Consider the following 15,621-nt stretch of genomic DNA (forward strand, 5'->3'; position numbering starts at 1 on the left):
AGATGAGCTGCATCCCTGTTTTCCCTCCTTCCCGGGCACAGTAGACCCTGCTTCTCGCTCCTTCTCGCTGACTCCTGTCCCCGTGGTAGTCAGGCTGGCAGGGTGTGCACAGGATTAGGCATAGAAGATTGACAACGTCACGTAGTTCCAAGCGCAGGCCGGGGTTCAAGGCCTGGCCAGGGACTGGGCTGGGTTGGCCTCTGCCTGCTGTGGTCACAGGGCCCCCACCTTGGGCCAGACGGTGCCCACTCCCCAGCCTTGCTGCAGGAGGAACCCTGGATGCCCGCTCAGCTCTAGCCTCGCGGGCAGCACTGCAGCGCCCCCTCACTCACGGCCAGCCCAGGCCTCTCCTCTGGCTGACCCCTGGAGGGTGGGTGCTTCTTGAAGCGGCCAGGCTAGTCCAGAAGGGGCTCTGGCCAGTGCTGAGGCTTTATGTTCCCTGTGACATTTTCTTCTGTTAAGTCTTCTCTTGCTTCCCTGTTTAATGCCAACGGGGAGAGTCTCAGGAGAAATGGACCATAGCCAGGAGGAAGATTTGAGTCTTCTTTAAAACAGGAGCTCCCCCTAAAGCATCCTAACGGCTCCCTGGGCCTTGAGGGGCCTTGAGAGAGGCACTAGGGGTGCTCACCACAAACCCAGGAGAAAACCCTCAAAGGGCAAGGCCTGTAGAGGAAACACCGGCAGCCTTGCCTTTCTGTGAAGGAAGTCTTGGGGCAGATGTGGTTCCCGGGCTGTGCCCGGTGCCCTGTCCCTATCACAGAGCTTCTTCCTGGGCTGCTGGCAGTTGTCCTGCAGCTTCTCTGTTTTCCATAGAAGCAGGTGGTTTTATGGGTTGGAGGATGGTGGGGCGTAGATCCTGGAGTTAACCAAGCCTTAACCAGGGAGGTTACCCGAGTCCTGAGAGGGCTTCCTGCTGTGCCAGGCAGGAAGCACTGAGTCAGGGTCGATGCTTAGCTGTTTCGTTCTCCTTTGGCCCAGTTCACCGAATCTTTAAATGATAACTCGGCCTTGAAGTTAGGGATACTTGGGGTCTAAACGGAAGTTTAAGAAATGATGAAATAGCTGGAAAATTACCCAGGCTTTGTTAAACTGAGAACAAGCCCACTGCCCTCCCGGTTCTCCCAGCCGCCTTGGAGGACCTGCCAGCTTCCTACTCAGCCCTGGGGTACCACGGGGGTGGGCTGAGGCAGGGAGGGATTGGACGTGTGTGCGCCTCTGACGGTGGCTGCTTCCTTTTCGCTCGCAGGGTGCTCGGGGCAACGATGGCCAACCCGGCCCCGCAGGGCCTCCGGTAAGTTCGCTTCAGCCCCGGCAGGTCTACCTGCGTTCCAGTCGGCAGCCCAATGAAGTTGCAGTGTTTACTCAGTACCCAGGCCATGCTCTGGCTTCTACTGGAAAGGAGGAGAAATAATTTTTCATTACTGCAAGAGCATGTTGAACAAGCTTTGAAGCAGCGGGTCATTTTTCTCAGCCACCCTTTCGGTAGTTTTCTTGAGGAGGGATAGAGAGGGAGGTGAAAGAATCACCTGCTTCTCACCATGTATTTAGTCAGAAACCTGCTTTGCCTTGTGAAGCCAGGCTTGGGGACACTGGCAGTGGGGACAGTTTTCACCCAGGGACTTTTGGCCACAATGGATGTAGGGCAATATCGGTACAAAGGTGGGACGGCATGTGAGGCGTTGAGGGGGTCTCACTCTGGAGGCTGGAGAGAGTCTGCCCCGAATCAGCATTCACCTCTCCATCCACTTGCTTCCTCCAGGGTCCTGTGGGTCCTGCTGGCGGTCCTGGCTTCCCCGGTGCTCCTGGTGCCAAGGTGCGTGTCCTGCCCGTTGTGTCAGGAACCCCGCTTTCCCCGTAGCCCTTGCTGACTGCCCCCTGGATGACCCCCCCTTCCCCGCCCCCTTCCCTTCGGAGGCGTGTCCCCCAGCCCCACCCCACCTCCGCTCTCCACGGAAACGAGGAAAAAGCCAGGCACTTGGCAGAGTCACCAGCTGGAAGGGAAAGTAAGATGGAATGATAAAAAGCTGGAGATACAGTTACAGCTTCAGAGTGGGGCAAGGCAGAAAAAGGTGGGGAGACACCTGAGACCTGGGAGGGAGCAGAAGACCAGGAACCAAAGGGAAGAAGGCAAAGCTCAGCCGACTTAGACCCGGAAGAGAGTTGGAGGGAAGTGGGCTCAGAGATGGTTCCACGCTTCCCTCTCGCCGCTGCTTCATCTGGGGGCCTTGGCTCTCCCAAGCCGTGTTAATAGAGTTCTTCCAAGGATTAACAGAGGCCAGTGGGAGGCCAGCCAGTTCAGGGAAAGGCCCCTGTGGCCCAGGAGGGATTCCAATGCGCGTGTGTCCCTGGGAATTCTCTCCTGGTGCCCGCCAGGAGATGAATAAGGAGCCTCCATGCGGTCACTGGCATCAGGTTGCTTTTTCCCTCCTGGGGGTTTCCACGGCAACCAGACAGTGTCTGAGGCCCCAGGAGCCGGGTGAAGGAGACCCATTGTGAAGAGGGACAGCGGAAGGTGAGGGGGCCTGACCTTTAGAAAATAATAATTACAGAAGTAAAGCAAGAATGTTCTGAGAAGAAACCTGAGGAGGCTCTGCCCTCCCTCCAGGTCATCCGTCCTCCCCAGGGACTCTGCTGTCCAGAGAGCCTAGATCGCAGCCAGTTGTAACTTTCAGGAAAAAATGAAAGTAAAAGCAGAGGCCATTTTGGGAAAAGTAGTGTTGGGGTGCTGGACCCAGCTTGCTTCTGCCCTGGCTTTCTGGCTCCCTTCAAACAGGCTTGGCTCAGAGCCTGGGTCACACATCAGCCAGATACAAGCCAAGTGGTGCCCCGAGCTGAGCTGTTTGAGAGCCTGAATAAAAGAGAAAATAGGTAGGGAAGGGGAGGTAGAGGTGCCTGCCCATCTCAGCCATCTGTCCATCATCCCCATGACACTGGGCCGGCAGGGTCCCCCAGCTTGGGCTTTTCTGAACGGTGCTGACGGGATGAGCACGATGCCCAGGCTGTAGCATGAAACTGTGTGCTTGCTCCTGGTGGTCACCGTATAGGGGGCAGATGGAGAGTACAGTGGGTGGGGTAGGAAGTCATCAGGGCAGCGAGCTCAGCCAGGCAGCCTGTGTGGGAACCCAGGTGCTCAGGAGCAGGACTCAGCTCTTTGGTGCGTGTGTACAGCTTGCCCTGAACTGTTGCTGGCCCACGAGGTCTCTGTCCCCCTGACTTGCCCTCACTCCATCCCTCCCTATCTCTTCCCAGGGTGAAGCTGGCCCCACCGGTGCTCGAGGTCCTGAAGGTGCCCAAGGTCCTCGCGGTGAAGCTGGTACTCCTGGGTCCCCCGGGCCAGCTGGTGCTTCTGTAAGTGTAGCTTCTCTTTTGCCTGAAGGGTCTGGGGTCTGAGGCCTTGGCACACTTGACTCTGTGCTTAGCTATGAGGGAAGTGGCGTCTCAATCATGAAACCTTTATTCTGGCTGAATGCCTGCCACCACCCCCCCCCACTCCCACCCATCTCTAGAGACATGTCTCCCTCCATCGCCCATCCTCCCCCTGAAATGTCCAACAGGGCCATGCCTGGAATGGACAGCTGCTGCTGCAGCCCCTGGACCTGGGGCCTGGAGGGCTAGGAGATGGCTGGGGTTTATTCTTCGCTGCTTATTTTATAACGACAGTCTCCTTTTTCAGGGTAACCCTGGATCTGATGGAATTCCTGGAGCTAAAGGATCTGCTGTGAGTGCTGCCCTTGGACTTGGCTCCTCCCGGTGGGGTCAGTCCCTCCTTGCCCCCTCTCCTGATGCCTCTCTCTCTGCTCATGCTGATAGGGTGCCCCTGGCATTGCTGGTGCTCCTGGCTTCCCTGGGCCCCGTGGTCCACCCGGCCCTCAAGGTGCAACTGGTCCTCTGGGCCCGAAAGGTCAAACGGTAAGATCCAGGATGAACCCCAAGTGCCCCAGGGTCAAACCCGCCATCCCTCCTTCCTGTGCTCACACCATGTCCTTTGGTGGGGCGCCTTTAAGGGTTTCGGAGGTAGGGACAGGGCCGTGGAGAGGACCGAGTGTGAGAACCTTTCTCCTTTGTTAAGGGTGAGCCTGGTATTGCTGGCTTCAAAGGCGAACAAGGCCCCAAGGGAGAACCGGTGAGTATCTGGCCACCACCCCTGGCCCACTGCCCACCTCTGCAGGAGCTCTGTCCCCTAATCCGGGTCGTCTCAGGCCGTGTCGGAGACGAGATATGACAAGGCTGAGAAGCTGTTGCAGCTTCAGCTCCCATCGCTGGCCTGACCAGCTTGACCAGTTGGAACTGTATACTCTCTCTCTTCCCCCTGGGGCACTTCTGCTCTCCCCCAGCTGATCCTTTGTGGCCTCACTTCCCCAGGTCCCCCAGCCCTGAAACGATCGTCACAGCCACTTCCTCCACACACCAGGCCGGTGCTCGCCCCAAGGCCTGGCGAAGACTCACCCTGTTTCTCTTTTGTGCTGGTTCTCAGGGCCCTGCTGGTCCCCAAGGAGCCCCTGGTCCTGCTGGTGAAGAAGGCAAAAGAGGGTCCCGTGGAGAGCCTGGAGGTGCTGGGCCCGCTGGGCCCCCTGGAGAAAGAGTAAGTGGCCCAGGAGTCCCCACGCTCATTGGGGTGTGACCTGGAGATGCAAGTCCGGTCCCTGTGGCTCTGGGTCTTTGCCGAGTCTGTGGCCTCCTAGACGTCCTACTTCTCTTTTCTCCACCCACCACCATGGGGATAGGGAACCTTCTCCTTCTTTGTGTCTCTCCCCCCCACCCCGGGATGGCATGAAATAGTTGGAGCTCCTTCCCAGAAAGGTGGGGACAGGCCCAAGAAGTTAATCTCTCAGAATCTTGCAGACCGTAGCTACTGCGCCACAGAAATTATGGTTGGCGGGTTCGTGGGATGGACCCCCTGGGGTCTGGTGAGGCTCTCTGCAGCCACGGTTGGGTCAGGGGCCACTCTAACTCACAGCCTCTCCTCTCCACTTCTTCCTAGGGTCCTCCTGGCAACCGTGGGTTCCCAGGTCAGGATGGTCTGGCAGGTCCCAAGGTGAGTTGGGGCACGGGGGCTGGGGTCCCACATCACTGGTCAAATGGCTTTCTGCTGACCCCCTGCCTCCTCTTGTGTAGGGAGCCCCTGGAGAGCGAGGGCCCAGTGGCCTTGCTGGTCCCAAGGGAGCCAATGGTGACCCTGGCCGTCCTGGAGAACCCGGCCTCCCTGGAGCCCGAGTAAGTAGCAGAGCTGCTTTTGTCCTCGGCTTCCGACTTTGAGCAGACTCTTCATGCCCTGCCCCACCTGGTCCCTCCACCCCTGTGCTGCCAGGTTTGGGAGGTCCTGGGGTTTGCCCTGACACCCATCCTCTTCTCTCTCCTAAACAAAGGGTCTCACTGGTCGCCCTGGTGATGCTGGTCCTCAAGGCAAAGTTGGTCCTTCTGTAAGTCCATCATCTGGGGTCGCTGGGAGGGGTTGGGGAAATCCTTGGGGAGGCAGATAGGAAAAGAGATAGGAGTTGGGTAGGGGCAGCCCGTGAATTTTGAGAATTGGGGTGGGGGACAGATGGTAGATACTACGGCCAGGTGTGGCCTGTGCAGTGGCTGAGTTCTGAAAATGCCACTGCCTTGTGCATTTGGGCCTTCTGTTGGCGGAAGACAAAGCATGATGTGCACTTTCAGGGACAAAACTTATAAGCGAAGGAGTGCCTTGTCGCTGATGGGGCCTGTGTGTGATGTGGGCTGCTGTTTGCGAACTTGGTCAATCCCACGTGCTGTATGTCTGGCCAGTGCCCAGCCCTGAGCCTGCTACGTAGTAGGCACTTAGTAGATACTGGATGGACAAATGTGGTCGAGCGTCCATGTTCTGAGAATGGTGTCCTCTCTTTCAGGGAGCCCCTGGTGAAGATGGTCGCCCTGGACCTCCAGGTCCTCAGGGGACTCGTGGGCAGCCTGGTGTCATGGGTTTCCCTGGCCCCAAAGGTGCCAATGTAAGTAATCACCTGCCCTTCCTTTCCTTCCATATGGTGCCACTACCTCCCTGCCCCTGGGGAAAGGGCTGGCCCTGAATAGAGTTAACCCAAGGGCCATGATGAGCAGGATCCATGAGTGCCCTGGGCAGCTTGGACCCCATGCCCAGTAGGAGTGAATGTGATCAGGGGAAACCCAGGGCTCTTTAGAGCCCTTGGGACATCTCAGCCATGACGTTGATCCATGGGGCAGCGCTATCAGTTCACACCTCTGAGCATAAGAGAGGTGCTGATACTTGGCTTTGGCCTTTGCTGTCCACGAGGCAGTGACCCCAAGCCCCAATCTCCCAAGCTGGCCATACCCCCGCTCCCACCAAAGCCCTCCACCTTATGGCCCTGCACTTTTTCTTCCAGGGTGAGCCTGGCAAAGCTGGTGAGAAAGGACTGCCTGGTGCTCCTGGTCTGAGAGTAAGTACCCTCCCCACTGCCCATGCCTTAGCGTTTGCTGGACCCCCACAAGGAGAGAGCATCCCTATGGCATGCTTCTGGGACCCCTAGTTGGCAGTGTGGATTCCTGTGGCTGAGCCCATGCTGCTCTGGGCCCTGCTCTGGGAGTCCGCACGGGGAGACTTCTGGTTGCTGACAGCAGCCCAGAGAGATGGAGGAGGCTACCATGCTGAGAAGGACTGAGGGAAAGAAGGGGGCCAGGGAAGGACAGGAAGGGAAAGTGTGGAAATGGAGTTCAGGTGGGGGATTATCTAGAAACTCTGGGCCACATAGTACACCTGCCTAGTCTTGGGGTCTGTAGAATTGAAGAAGAGTGTATCATTACATCACCCTTTTCTCTCCCCTCTAGGGTCTCCCTGGCAAAGATGGTGAGACAGGAGCTGCAGGCCCCCCTGGACCCGCTGTAAGTACCTGCCCAGCCTCTCCAGGTGGCCCGTGGGCAGGAGCTTTGTGGGTAGAGGTGGGGAGTAATGGAGCTGACAGGTGTGGATCTGGGCTGATCCAGGACACCTGACCCAGCCTGAGCTGAGGCAGGGCTTCCCAGGAGGCAGTCTGGACCCCATCGGGGTTGTCAGGGGTGCGGGTTGCTGGTGGGAGGGCAGCGAGGCACGCACACCTTTCTTGGGCAGTGAGGCAAGGTGCAAGGTGTCGCCTGCCCTCCTGCGGGCCGGCCCCAGGCCCCTCTAGGCCTAGCTGAGGCTCCCAGAGTCTCTGGAGGCTGGCTCAGCTCGTCTTTGTCTTCCTCCGCAGGGACCTGCCGGGGAACGAGGCGAGCAGGGTGCTCCTGGGCCATCTGGGTTCCAGGTAGGTGGCTGGATCAGTCCTGTTCAGGCTCCGTCCACACGCAGGGCTCTGGGGCAGCAGCAGCGCCCCCTCGAGGGGGACCCGGGGACGAGTCTTCCCTGAACCCCCTCCCCTACACCTGCTCTCGCACTGTGCTGGCCTCCCTGCAGGGCGCCGCAGCAAACGCACTCCTTTCCTAACTAAGTCACTTTGGCTTCTAGGGACTTCCTGGCCCGCCCGGTCCCCCAGGTGAAGGTGGAAAACCAGGTGACCAGGTGAGTTTGGGGCTCTTTGAACCTGTAGCCTGTTTAGGTGGGCAGATCTATCCTCATGCCCAGGAGGCAAGGGCAGGAGGGCGCACGAGGAGCCCCATGAGGCCAGGGAGTGTCCAGGACCTGCTGCCCAGCTCTCCACAGAGGACAGTCTGAGCTCAGCCCCCAGCGGGAGGGCGGCTCGGCCAAGGATCTGGGACAGAAAAGCCTCTGCTCTCGCACACATCCTTCTTTGTTCTTCAGGGCGTTCCTGGCGAAGCTGGAGCTCCCGGCCTCGTGGGTCCCAGGGTGAGTGTCCCGTCCGCTGTTTCCGCGCGGCCTCCTTGGGCCTGCTCTTTCCCATGTGGTTCTGCCCGCCCGTCCCAGCCCAGCCGTCCTGGGTCTCCTCTCTCTTTGGGCCTCCACCCCATCTCTCTTGCCTGACTGCTCCTTGGTGTCTCTGCCACAGGGTGAACGAGGTTTCCCAGGGGAACGTGGCTCTCCCGGGTCCCAGGGCCTCCAGGGGCCCCGCGGCCTCCCTGGCACTCCTGGCACTGATGGTCCCAAAGTGAGTGAGGCGGGTCCTGCTGGCGGGGGTCCTCTGGGCTGGAAGGGGAGGGGGCTCAGGGGGGATGAAGATGGAAGGAGGGAGGGATGGAGGATGAGACAGAAAGGGGTCTGGGCAGAGGAAGAAGGGAAGGAAAGGGGGCTTGGGGCCTGGGGGGCCCAGGGGAAGTGCTGCCCTCCACAGATTCCTCTCCCACCGCAGGGCGCAGCTGGCCCAGCTGGCCCCACTGGGGCTCAGGGCCCTCCAGGTCTGCAGGGGATGCCCGGTGAGAGAGGAGCAGCTGGCATCGCTGGGCCCAAGGGAGACAGGGTGAGTACCAGGCTGAGCGCGCTTCCACCACAGCTGGGCTTCCCCACGGCATCTGGGGGTGAGAGTCCCCGTTACCCTCTTGAGGAACTTGGAGACCCCTCCCAGGCTCTCTGTTTGACCTTGAGTGACATCCTGCCCTGACACTTCCCTCCGTCTCACTTCTGTTACTCCTCGTCACCCACCCTGAGACTGAAGCAAATCCCTCTTGGCCAGGCTTTGAGCTCTGCCTGGAGCCCCATTCAGGGGGGCACTGAGCTGGCAAAGGGGATCTTGGAATGCCTCCCTGAGGTGGCCCGTTTTTCTCTATCCCACAGGGTGATGTTGGTGAGAAAGGCCCCGAGGGAGCCCCCGGGAAGGACGGTGGACGAGTAAGTGGATGCTGGTTGCAGGCTCCCTGGGGTTGGGATGGGGATGGATGCAGGGGACCTCATGCACTCAGGGGACAGAGGAGCGGCGTGTGAGCGTGGTCTCTGCTCCTATCTCAGTTTTGTGGGCTGGGCAACTACAGGGACTTCCCTGACAAAAGTGGGGGCCCCAGGGTGAGAGGGAGCTCTGGGGGCCATGGGAGGGTACACCAAGGTCCGCTGGGTGTGGCGTCTCCAGGCTCCCTGTTGGGCTCCGCGTCCCTGGCTGCCTCTCCCTGCCCCTCACTCCGCCTTCTCCCCCCCAGGGTCTGACTGGCCCCATTGGCCCCCCTGGCCCGGCCGGTGCCAACGGTGAGAAGGTGAGTCGTGGATCCCTTTCCTCGCTCTGCCTTGCCTCCCCCATCAAATCTCCTTCTCATCTCCTGCCAAAGACTGCTCTCTCTTCCCCTCGACACCTGTCGGTCTCCTGCCCTGCAGCAGCTGCAAGGAGTGGAGGGTGGGGGCTCTTCTTAGAGGCAAAGTCATGGCTGTGTGCACCACCGAGGGAAGCAGTTGGATGGGGGTATGGGTGTCTTCAGCAAAGGCCCCGAGTAGGTGCGGGTATGGCCAAAGCAACAAGGGGAGAACATGCCGCGGGTCGGAGGGGAGACCAGAGCCCCCGTCCCCCGTCAGGGCTCTCTGGATGCACTTTGCTCTGGAAGGGCCCCCCTCTCACCCCACATCCCTCATCCTTGGTTTTTGTCCCCCCCCCGACCCCGGCCCACTTTAGGGAGAAGTTGGACCTCCTGGTCCTGCAGGAACTGCTGGTGCTCGCGGCGCCCCGGTGAGTATCTGCCCCTGAGCCTGGCCCTGCAGGCCCCCGGGCACGGCTCCCACCCTGCCCTCTGTGCCTGGGGGTGGGAGGAGAGATGAGAAAGGAAGGGAGAAGGCACGTCCCCCCCATGATGTGATCAGGGTGGAGGGCCTTCGGGTCCCCAGATCCTCTGACCGCGAGAGGCTTTCTGACCTGGGTCCCTTTATTTAGGACGGAGCCTCCCAACCCCCTTCTCTCTGGGGGTTACTGTGCAGTAGGCTAGGCTGGGCCAGAGCGGGCTCTGGGCCCACAGGAGGGAACAGAGCAGGCCGCAGCTGAGCCTTACCCCTCCCGGCCCTCTTCTCTCACAGGGTGAACGTGGAGAGACTGGACCCCCCGGACCCGCTGGATTTGCCGGTCCTCCTGTGAGTATCTCTGTCCGCCCTCCCTCCCTCCCATGCCCTCCACTCTGGCCATCTCGCGTCATTCCCCAAGGACACCTTCCTGCCTGCGGGGGGTGGGGAGGGAGGGACAGGATTTAAAGAAGAGGGAAATGGCTCCTCTCCGTCCTCATCTCCACACCGATGTAACAGTCCTACCTGAGACTCGGTGTCCAGGCCCAGGGTGGACGCACACACTCACACAGTCTCTGGCCCCTTTGGAGGAACCTCGAGTGTTTGCCCGCACTCACTGGCTTCCTCCTCCTTCCCGGGACAGGGTGCTGACGGCCAGCCCGGTGCCAAAGGCGAGCAAGGAGAGGCTGGCCAGAAAGGTGACGCTGGTGCCCCGGGTCCTCAGGGCCCCTCTGGAGCTCCCGGGCCTCAGGTGGGTAACGCTGAGCTCCCCCCCGGCAACCGATCCCACAGGGTAGGCGGTGCTGGGTGCCGGGAGAGGGGCCTGGGCAGGCAGCGGTGGCTAGGAGGCCTGGGGATGCCCGTGTTTAGGGCCCCTCCACCCAGCAGACTCCAGAGCCCGCTGCTGCAGCCACAGGAGGGGGAGGCTGCAGGGAGGAGGAATTTGTGCTCAGGGGTAAAGGTTCAAGGAGCTAAGCTGGCTTTCAGTGCCGTGGGTGTGGGTGTGGGTGTGTGGCTGGGGGCCGGACACAGGGTACCAGCCGCTGGGTCTCCCTGAGCACAGACGGCCTGGGGCAGAGCGGCCAGTCTCCTGGGAGACCTTGGACTGGCTCTGAGGACACCTGATGGGCCTGCCCTCCCCGAGGTCTCCTAGAACACGAGTCTCCTATGGGTCAGGGTGGCAGGCCCACCTGTGACAGCCTCTCCAGGCTGGGATTTTAGTGCTGACAAAGCTGCGTCTTTGAGAACCTAGCTCTCAGGAGTCCACGGTCGGGGCTCAGAAGGAACTCACGCCCAGAAGCCCACAGCCCTGCCCCGGGGCGACCGGGCCTCACTGTCTTCCTCCTTCCTCCTCAGGGTCCTACTGGTGTGACTGGTCCTAAAGGAGCCCGAGGTGCTCAAGGCCCCCCGGTGAGCGAGGCCCCCATTCCCACTGTCACTGGGCCGGGTGGAGGGCACTGTAGGGGCAGTGGCTTCTCTCGCACCCACCCCCGGCTTCAGGAAGGAGGCCTGGCCCCAGAGACCCCACCCTGCCTCCTTCCCTCTCAGCCCGAGCCCCTCCCACACAGAGCCCCTCCCACAGCCAGGTGGGAGAGAGGGCGCCCCTACAGCGCTGACTGCCCCAGCCGCGTCCTCCCCCTGCAGGGGCTGGAGGCTGAGAAGCTGCAGCTGCATGAGGCAGCGGCCAGACCTGGGGGCCCTTTCTCCCTCTCTAGCTCTCCCCTTGCTGCCGTGCGCCCCTCGCCCCTTGCCACACCAGCCTATGAGATCCCCGCCCCCAAATTTGATTCTTGGGCCTCCTGAGGGTCTGAGGTACTCAGGGTCCTCTTCTCGTCACATAGGGGGCCACCGGATTCCCCGGAGCTGCAGGCCGTGTCGGACCCCCAGGTTCCAATGTAAGTGCTGCCCCCGGCTGTTTCCTCCCTAACTCCAGGCATGGGAGGCACAGGCAGGGGTCGAAGAGTCTGGCCCAGTCCCCCACACGTCTGTGTGCCCATCCCCACTCCTGGGAACAGTAGTTAACTGACCACAGGGACCTGTTCTCCTTGTAGACAGCTGGGAGCAGGGCGGTGTGCCCTCTTGCTGGCCACGGGCTTCTGGCTCCGTGGACAGGGCAGGGCTGGTACAGTTGCTTTCATCGTGGACACACACTTCTTGAGCACACTGTGCTTTGTAAGAATGTCTGCATCTTGCTCTTGGGGAGTTCGCAGGAGTGGGAGGAGAGGTGATGAGAAGTCCCCCAGCTCACCAACACCACCAAGTGCAGAGGGAGCGGGCGCAGAGGCTTAGGGGCCAGGAGCAAGGCTGGAGCTGTTCCCTGAGGACCGGTGGTGGGACTGAGGCCACAGGGAAGGAGGCAGGAGGGAGTCCAGGTAGATCAGAGAAAGGAAAGTGTGCAGAGGCTGGAGAAGCCAGGCTGGCTTGAAGCCAGAGCTCACGGGGGAGAGAAGATGGAAGATGTAGCTCGGGGTGGGGGTCAAGCTGCCCTTAGGGTGGAGGAAGCCCCCAGAGGGTCACCGTGGCTTTGGCAGCCTGGAAGGATAGCGAAGGGTGAGATGAGTTCTCACTTCCCGCATTTGCTCCTTCTAGGGCAACCCTGGACCCCCCGGCCCCCCTGGTCCTTCTGGAAAAGATGGTCCCAAAGGTGCTCGAGGAGACAGCGGCCCCCCTGGCCGAGCTGGTGACCCTGGCCTCCAAGGTCCTTCCGGACCCCCTGGCGAGAAGGGAGAGCCTGGAGATGATGGTCCTTCTGTAAGTCCCACCCCAGGCTGGGGAGCCCAGGGCCAAGGTCCCCGGAGCAGGAGTGTGAAGGGCACGTGGGCTCACAGAGCCCAGAGTGGCGGGGGGCAGGACTGTGGGGCTGCCGGGGAGGGGTGGGCGCCGCAGAGAGAAGTGCCGTAACCCCTGCAGTGGGCAGCCAGCCACCTCACGGATGGGCGGGGGGCGGCTCCGTGTCACTTCTCAAGTTCTCACCTCCCTCCTCTCCTCCCTCAGGGTCCCGACGGTCCTCCAGGTCCCCAGGGTCTGGCTGGTCAGAGGGGCATCGTTGGTCTGCCTGGGCAGCGTGGTGAGCGAGGATTCCCCGGCCTGCCCGGCCCATCGGTGAGTGGGGATGCCCCTTCCTCCGGGCGGGCTGGACCCAGCCTGGCTCAGGTGGAGGCTCTTCACCTGGTGTTCTCGGTGGCCTGGCCACCCCGAGGCTGCCACCGCTCCGTACCATCTGAACTGACCCCCGGTCAGCGCCTCCCCAGGAGGGCTCAGAGGGGCCTCGGAGCGCGCACTCATCCTCCTCGTTGCCGTCCCCCAGGGTGAGCCTGGCAAGCAGGGAGCTCCTGGAGCATCTGGAGACCGAGGCCCCCCTGGCCCTGTGGGTCCTCCCGGCCTGACTGGTCCTGCGGGTGAACCTGGACGCGAGGTGTGCAGTGGGATCCACTGTGGGGTAGCCCGTTCTAGGGAGAGGGGAGCCCTGGAGAAGGGGGTGACAGACGGGCCGAGCCCAAGTGCCCAGATGTGATGCGAGGGTGGTGATGGGAGAGAGAGGGCACGGAGACTAAGAGCTGGGCTCCTGAGGGAGGACGGGAAGCAGAGGCGGGGATGGCAGGCAGCTCTGATGGCATCCGTTTCCCTTTGCGCAGGGAAGCCCTGGTGCTGACGGCCCCCCTGGCAGAGACGGTGCAGCTGGAGTCAAGGTGAGTATTGGGGTCTCACTCAAGGTGAGTGTGGTGGGGCGGGGAGGACATTCCATTGGCCTGGCAGGGTTGGGGTCAGAATCACGTCTCTCCTTGCCTCTTCTGGAACGTTCCTCTCTGAGCCTGAGACCTCTCTCCTGACAGGGCGATCGTGGTGAGACCGGTCCCGTGGGTGGCCCCGGAGCCCCAGGGCCCCCTGGCTCTCCTGGCCCCGCCGGCCCAATCGGCAAGCAGGGAGACCGAGGAGAAGCTGTGAGTATCTTCGAGTCAGTAAAAGCCACGGTGGAGGAGGGTGGCTGCATGGGTAGGGAGCTTTCTACCACCCGCCCTCCCCCACGCCAGGCCCTGGACGCGTCCCTGGGGTGGGCTGTGGAGCAGTAGCCTCCGTGCCCAGCCCGGGGCAGACGCAGAAGAGGGCCGTCCCTGTCCTGACTGTGCTCTGACGCTGCCCCCACTCTCCCCACAGGGTGCACAAGGCCCCATGGGACCCTCAGGACCAGCTGGAGCCCGGGGAATACCAGTGAGTATCTGAGCATCCGGTGCTGGGTCCCCGACAGGCAGGTTCAGGGGGCAGCAGGGACCTGGGGCTCCTTGGCTCGGGTGAGGCTGGCAGAGGCTGGCCTGAGCTGACCAAACCTGTGTCTCTGTGTCTTGTTCCCAGGGTCCTCAAGGCCCTCGAGGTGACAAAGGAGAAACGGGAGAGGCTGGCGAGAGGGGACTGAAGGGACACCGTGGCTTCACTGGTCTGCAGGGTCTGCCCGGCCCCCCCGTGAGTGCTGCTGGCTGCGCTTGGCTCCCCAAGGCGTCCCACGTCACAGAGCCCACTTGAGTTTCCCATGCTGCTAAGGCGACTTGGGATCATCCTGAGAAATGTCCAGGACCTCCTCAGGGTTGGAGGGAGGAGCACATGGAAGGGGCACAGGGGCGGGACATGTATGTGCTCCCCCAACTCCCAGTATATACACATATTCAAGAAGGCCTCCTGACATGGAAGATGGGGCCCTGTCTGTGCTGACCTCTGACCTTTGCCTCTTCCTGCTGCACAGGGTCCTGCTGGAGACCAAGGTACTTCTGGTCCTGCCGGTCCTTCTGGCCCCAGAGTAAGTGAGACGGAGAGAACCCTTCCTCCGGGGTGGGACCAGGGTGCTGGTCAGGTGTTTGGTGAGGAGGGAAATGTGGCTGCTTCTGGGGAAGCCTCGGGCTCAGGGGCCTCACTCAGCAGCAGAGGTGGGACTGGCTTGGTGAGACTGTGGCCAGAGAAGCACCTGAGATCATAGGATGAACACGAGAGCAGCTCTCGGCTGTCAGACAGACTCCCTGGGAACAGGATTTTACAAAGAGGACTGTAGGGAGTAGGAAAGCCGTGAAGCCATCCTGCTGGTTCTTGGCCCCACGGAGACCAGCGTGGGGTTCTGTGACTGAGAAATGGGAAAACTTGGGAAGAGAGCAGCTATTAGTGCCCCCAGGACGGCCACCTCACCAGCCCCGGCTTCTCCCGGACCTTCCCTGTGTCGATGGCTCTCTTCTCATGGCCTTTCTCTCTCCCGGCCTGCAGGGTCCTCCTGGTCCCGTCGGTCCCTCTGGCAAAGATGGCGCTAATGGAATCCCCGGCCCCATTGGACCTCCTGGACCCCGTGGACGTTCAGGCGAAACTGGCCCTGCTGTGAGTGTCCTTCCTGCTGTCTGGGGTGTTCCCAGCACCGGGAGGCTTGAGCTCTCTGATGCTAAGGGCTTCTTTCGGGGCATCAGCCTGCAGCTAATGTGACAGCATCCTTTATCCTGGGAGCTCCCTGGAAGTTCAAAGAGTCCATGAGACATAGAAGAGAGGGGCTAATGAAAAAACAGGGAGCATTCTATGGTTTTCTTGGTCTTGGCCTGCTGCACACACACACACACATACACACACACATGCACACACCCAACCTCACGGGACTGGGAAGAAGACATCCTAGTACATTCTAGCAGGTGGGGATGGACACAGGAGGGGCATCTCCCTGTAATTCCTGACTGATTTCTCTGTTTCCTGCTGCAGGGTCCTCCTGGAAATCCTGGACCCCCTGGCCCTCCAGGTCCCCCTGGCCCTGGCATTGACATGTCCGCCTTTGCTGGCCTAGGCCAGAGAGAGAAGGGCCCCGACCCCCTGCAGTACATGCGGGCCGATGAGGCAGCCGGCAACCTGAGACAGCACGACGCCGAGGTGGATGCCACACTCAAGTCCCTCAACAACCAGATCGAGAGCATCCGCAGCCCTGAGGGATCCCGCAAGAACCCCGCTCGCACCTGCCGGGACCTGAAACTCTGCCACCCTGAGTGGAAGAGCGGTGAGCCTGGAGGGCA

The 15,621-nt window shown here is 61.3% G+C and overlaps 1 protein-coding gene across 1 annotated transcript in view; it reads left to right on the plus strand.

The window, feature by feature from the left end:
- COL2A1 (collagen type II alpha 1 chain) overlaps positions 1-15,621 on the plus strand; it is a 31,062-nt gene that overhangs the window by 13,227 nt on the left and 2,214 nt on the right. Inside the window, exons 17-51 of the mRNA XM_061205204.1 lie at positions 1,247-1,291; positions 1,760-1,813; positions 3,250-3,348; positions 3,674-3,718; positions 3,811-3,909; positions 4,070-4,123; positions 4,475-4,582; positions 4,982-5,035; positions 5,116-5,214; positions 5,367-5,420; positions 5,868-5,966; positions 6,360-6,413; positions 6,802-6,855; positions 7,203-7,256; positions 7,457-7,510; positions 7,751-7,795; positions 7,956-8,054; positions 8,256-8,363; positions 8,678-8,731; positions 9,034-9,087; positions 9,498-9,551; positions 9,893-9,946; positions 10,239-10,346; positions 10,952-11,005; positions 11,437-11,490; positions 12,185-12,346; positions 12,590-12,697; positions 12,903-13,010; positions 13,231-13,284; positions 13,429-13,536; positions 13,751-13,804; positions 13,946-14,053; positions 14,331-14,384; positions 14,840-14,947; positions 15,317-15,605. Coding sequence (XP_061061187.1) covers positions 1,247-1,291; positions 1,760-1,813; positions 3,250-3,348; positions 3,674-3,718; positions 3,811-3,909; positions 4,070-4,123; positions 4,475-4,582; positions 4,982-5,035; positions 5,116-5,214; positions 5,367-5,420; positions 5,868-5,966; positions 6,360-6,413; positions 6,802-6,855; positions 7,203-7,256; positions 7,457-7,510; positions 7,751-7,795; positions 7,956-8,054; positions 8,256-8,363; positions 8,678-8,731; positions 9,034-9,087; positions 9,498-9,551; positions 9,893-9,946; positions 10,239-10,346; positions 10,952-11,005; positions 11,437-11,490; positions 12,185-12,346; positions 12,590-12,697; positions 12,903-13,010; positions 13,231-13,284; positions 13,429-13,536; positions 13,751-13,804; positions 13,946-14,053; positions 14,331-14,384; positions 14,840-14,947; positions 15,317-15,605 — 2,863 coding nt within the window. The remainder of the gene's footprint in view (positions 1-1,246; positions 1,292-1,759; positions 1,814-3,249; positions 3,349-3,673; positions 3,719-3,810; positions 3,910-4,069; positions 4,124-4,474; positions 4,583-4,981; positions 5,036-5,115; positions 5,215-5,366; positions 5,421-5,867; positions 5,967-6,359; positions 6,414-6,801; positions 6,856-7,202; positions 7,257-7,456; positions 7,511-7,750; positions 7,796-7,955; positions 8,055-8,255; positions 8,364-8,677; positions 8,732-9,033; positions 9,088-9,497; positions 9,552-9,892; positions 9,947-10,238; positions 10,347-10,951; positions 11,006-11,436; positions 11,491-12,184; positions 12,347-12,589; positions 12,698-12,902; positions 13,011-13,230; positions 13,285-13,428; positions 13,537-13,750; positions 13,805-13,945; positions 14,054-14,330; positions 14,385-14,839; positions 14,948-15,316; positions 15,606-15,621) is intronic.

Source organism: Eubalaena glacialis, chromosome 11 (assembly GCF_028564815.1).
Source record: "Eubalaena glacialis isolate mEubGla1 chromosome 11, mEubGla1.1.hap2.+ XY, whole genome shotgun sequence".
Lineage (NCBI taxonomy): Eukaryota > Metazoa > Chordata > Mammalia > Artiodactyla > Balaenidae > Eubalaena > Eubalaena glacialis.